Source organism: Tripterygium wilfordii, chromosome 21 (genome assembly GCF_013401445.1).
Source record: "Tripterygium wilfordii isolate XIE 37 chromosome 21, ASM1340144v1, whole genome shotgun sequence".
In the NCBI taxonomy this organism is placed as follows: Eukaryota; Viridiplantae; Streptophyta; class Magnoliopsida; order Celastrales; family Celastraceae; genus Tripterygium; species Tripterygium wilfordii.
Window position 1 is genome coordinate 15,174,889 of NC_052252.1, and position 4,808 is coordinate 15,179,696.

The 4,808-nt window shown below is 36.4% G+C and overlaps 1 protein-coding gene across 1 annotated transcript; it reads left to right on the forward strand.

Annotated features, from left to right (window-relative positions):
• Positions 1–2,580: 2,580 nt before the first annotated feature.
• Positions 2,581–4,427, forward strand: LOC119987996. The gene is made up of 3 exons (XM_038832909.1): positions 2,581–3,121; positions 3,323–3,891; positions 4,392–4,427. Exons 1-3 carry the CDS (start codon positions 2,701–2,703, stop codon positions 4,425–4,427), a joined length of 1,026 nt encoding a protein of 341 aa, XP_038688837.1. The 5' UTR covers positions 2,581–2,700.
• Positions 4,428–4,808: the final 381 nt, after the last annotated feature.

Genomic DNA, 4,808 nt, shown 5'->3' on the forward strand with positions numbered 1-4,808 from the left:
CCCAAGAAAAAGAAGCAAGGATAATAAGAAGTCAAATGAATTCCTAAATTTGACCGGCTACTACCGTCCAAAAGCACACTATTTCCACTCTCTTCTGAATGGTGGGCTTGACCGCTTGCTAATGGTCAAGAGTCAACACCCGACCGATTACGTTTTTGGGCTTCAAAACTTTAGGTCCATAGTGAAATGATGCCGTTTCTAATTATGTTTACAGTCCAAATGGTAGATGAGCAAGTTGACGGCCAAATTGGAGATGATGCCTTACCGGTTACATGGGCTGGGTTGGGGTTCCCACTTCAGTACTGACTACTACTGTATTGGAGATGATGTACATATGCAAGGCCCGCCTAACTCGGCCCATGGTTACTAAGCATGTAGGGCTTGTGTTTCGGGCCCACACATGCCGGCCCGGTCCATGTTAGTTGATGTACGGGCAGGCCTGGCCAGCATAACAGACGGGCTTCTTGTTTGCCATTTCAGGCTGTCCCATTTCCTTATCATAATCTGCAGTATGGACAGAGAGTGTCAGAGACGCATCGGGAAAAAAAAAATAAAAAAAAATCTAAAACCACTAAAGCAAAGTGAGTATGGAAAATGACCATATGATGGAAGTACAATGGTATTAAATGTCCCAAATAAAATGGTCTTAAGTTAGCTCAACTCGATCTGGTATGTCACCTAGAATTTTATATCATCATTTTTGTCTCTATATAACATCCCCTCTAATTTTCTGTTTATTTCTCCTCTCTTCTTTTCTCCCTCCCACTCTCATGAACACACCATTGTCCATCGCTCATCCGTCCGATCACCAATTGGAATTGTTGACCCATCGAACAGAAGCATTGGAGTTAAAGTTATATATATATATATATATATATATATATATATATATCGTTCAAGTTAGTCTTTTCGATTTAATTTATGCATATTCTCTTCTTTTTTTTAAAAGTGCATCTGTTATATATTTAAAGAAAAGTATTTTTTAGCACTTTATGCATATGCATTAAATTTGTAATTTGGATTCTTATGGTGACATGTGTTTGATGCTGCCAGCTACGTAAAATATAATAATCTCATTTATGAATTTTTTTAAAAAATAAATAATTCAAACACGCAACGTCACCATTACCGTTTGTAATGTCTTCAAGTTCTGCTGTTAATAGACATCCACGTAAATCTTGGTATCTATTGTTCCAAAACTACCCTCTAAAAAAGGGCAGCGCTTAACCCAATTGCACACCCATGTTGTAATGTGTGTCACGTTCGGATCGAAGTGATCTATTTGTCTAAATTTGAAATATTTATTCTTCAATGATCCAATTATAAATATCCCTCTCTTTCGTAAATGAGTCATTGGTTGAGTGACAATGACTTTGCATGTCCCTGACTGAGGTCATGGGTTCTAGTCTCACCTCCTCCGAATATTTACAAGGAGGTGTGTGGGTTTCGTCTGCCCCTACATGGGCTTGATAGTTTGCCCCTGTGTGGGCTTGATTTGTGCCTCATACGTGGGGCCTGTTGACACATATACTTTCATAGGCTTGATCTGGTGGTGTGTCGTATATTGTGTTTGTACTTGTACTCAAAAAAAAAAATCCCTCTCTTTCGAGGATCTATCCATGCTCAACGTACTTAACCCAATCGCAAACATCCACGTAAATCTTAGTGTATAATTTGTTTTTGTATACGTCATTCTCTCTTGTCTAATTATGAAAAAGACCTACTTTTTTATTGGTATTATTTTATGCATGGTTGTCACCAAATTATGTACTCATCAAAACAAAAAAGCTACTGTCAATAATTTTCACGTGTTGTAATTATGTGCTCATTGGAAACTTGTAATAAGAAATCCATCTAACTGTTATGTATCATTGTCAATGGCATGTCCTCACATTTCTTCTAGACTTTTTTTTGATCCCTTTTTTTTTTTTTTTTTTTTTAATAATTAGAGAGGATTTTTATGTTTTTTTGCCAATTACTGCATTAATTCCAACAGGCTATTCTGTCTCCATTAACTTGTAGTGATCAAAAAAAGTAAGTTTCTTTTTATTGATTGAGAGCTTTTCATCCATTATTAGACAGGCTACTCTTTTCATCCATTATTTACCATTATTTAGGACGAGAGAGTATTATTATACAGGCTGACTCATGGATGATGGAGATATCCATTATTATCCCTCATCCATTATTATTATTTTTTCGAGTTATGTATATCATTTGTATATTATATACTTATATAATACATAATTATATATATTTATATATTTTTTATTTTTTTTTATATTACAGGAGAAGGGGATGGGGGAAGCTTGAACTTGAGTCATCTATGAGATAACACGCACATGAGTGTCATCTGAGCTTATTGGATGTCATTAGTCAACTTTGATGGCTGCCAACCTTCAACCTTGATGGCTGCCAACTTTGAATGTGTTCATTAGTCATTAGTCAACTTTGATGGTTGCCAATCTTCAACCTTGATGGCTGCCAACTTTGAATGTGTTCATTAGTCATTAATTGTGTTCACATATCATTAGTCAGTAACATAGCTAGAAGTGCGGAGATGCATATGATCTTGTTACTATATATACTAGGGTTGTAATTCCATAAATGTTAAGAATACAAAAACACTTATTCTTCCATATCTTCCTTTTCTTCATGGTATCAGAGGAGGTCTTTTTTATTCTTCGTTTTGTTTTCTAAATGGCCGAAATCACTCCAATCATGTCCGACTCAGGCAGTCCCTCGGCCTCTCTACCTTCAAATACTTTTGATGTTCATACAAACCAACGATTATGTTCGGTTTTGTTGAATGAGTTCAATTATCTTCCTTGGTCAAGATCTGTGCAGTTAGCTCTTGGTGGAAGATCAAAGCTTGAGTTTATTGACAAAAGTACTGTTGTTCCTGATGTCAATTCTTCTCAGTATAAATCTTGGATTGCCCAAGATAAGATGGTGCAGACATGGCTACTTAATTCTATGGAATTACATGTTGCTGAAATTTTCAGTTATTATGAATCTTCTGCAGATTTATGGGATGCTGTTAAAGAGATGTATGGAAATCAAAATAACGCGGCACGAGTTTTTCAACTCAAAAGAGACATTGCATGTCTTCAACAGGAAGGTAAACCATTTATTCAATTTCTTGGTAGCATGAAAAGTATGTGGAATGAGTTGTCTGTTTATCGTCCACATACTACTGATTCTGCTGTCTTGCTAAAACGGGCTGAAGAGGATAAAATATTTCAGCTTTTGGCTAATCTTGCTCCCGATTACGAAGATCTTCGTAGTCATATACTTATGAATTCTGAGCTTCCTTCTCTAGGGAGTGTTTGTGCTACTATTCAACGGGAAGAAGTCCGAAGAAAGGTCATGAATTGTAACCTCAAAACTGAGGTATCTGAAGCCCGAGCATATATGTTCAATCATAAACGATCTGAAGAAAGAAGTTACAAGGGAAAGAGACCTGAGTTGAAGTGCAATCATTGTCATAATCTTGGTCATACAGTGGACCGATGTTGGGTACTTCATCCTGAATTGAAGCCTAAGTTTCCGAGAGAGAAAATGCCTCAGAAACGGACTCAACCTTCGGGATATAAGGCTAATCATGTTACAACCATGGCTGGAGATGGATTGTCAAGGTTCTCCTCAAGTCCAATAACTCTTATTAATGAGTTTGCTTCTTATCTTCAAGCAAAGCAAGGTGAATCTGATAACAATGGGAAGTCAGCTGCCTTACTTGGTCAATTTGCTGGATTTCTATCTGAAGATAAAAATGGTGCAACTGATGACACAAATAATCCTACAAATCTGTTTGAGTTTAAGTTCTTATCTCCACCTTCCCAAATATGTGTTGCTAATGGTAATACTGTATCTGTTGTTGGACAGGGAAAGGTAAACTTACTTTCTAAGCACATTGCATCACCAGCTTTGTGTGTTCCTTCTTTTCCTTTTCAACTTCTTTCGGTTGGCAAACTCGTAACTCAACTAAATTGTTGTGCTATTTTCTCTCCTCACAATGTTGTATTCCAGGATTTGGTCACCAAGAAGACGATTGGTGAGGGATTTTTTTTTCAAGGCTTATATTATCTTCTCAAAGATTTTCACAAGGGATTTCATGTAAATGCCTGTTTAGCTTCCAAACACAAATTATGGCATCAACGTCTAGCACATCCCTCTGAGTCAATTTTGGCAAAGATTTTTCCAAATATTAATAAAAATTCAGTTGATTGTGACATTTGTCACTTGTCAAAATCTACACGATTATCATTTCCTTCTTCTAATTCTCGTTCAAATAAATTATTTGAATTGGTACATTCGGATGTCTGGGGTCCTGTTCTTGAGTCCTTTGATGGTTACAAATATTTTGTCACCTTTGTTGATGACTTTTCTAGATTCACCTGGTTGTATCTCTTGAGATCAAAAAGTGAGGTTGCTAGTGTTTTTCAAGATTTTCATAGTCTGATCAACACTCAATTCTCTTCTAAAATTAAGATTCTTCGATCAGATAATGGCACAGAATATATGTCTCATATCATGACACAATACTTGAGCATGCATGGCATCATTCATCAAACTAGCTGTGTTGGTACTCCACAACAAAATGGTATTGCTGAAAGAAAAAATCGCGACTTGCTTGAGAAAACAAGATCTCTAATGTTTCAAATGAATGTTCCCAAACAATTTTGGTCCCAAGGTGTACTCACCGCTACTTATCTCATAAATCGCTTGCCTAGTAGAATTTTGAATTTCACTTCTCCATCTGAGTTGTTGACAGGAAAGCAGCCGAATTTATCTCATCTTAAAATCTT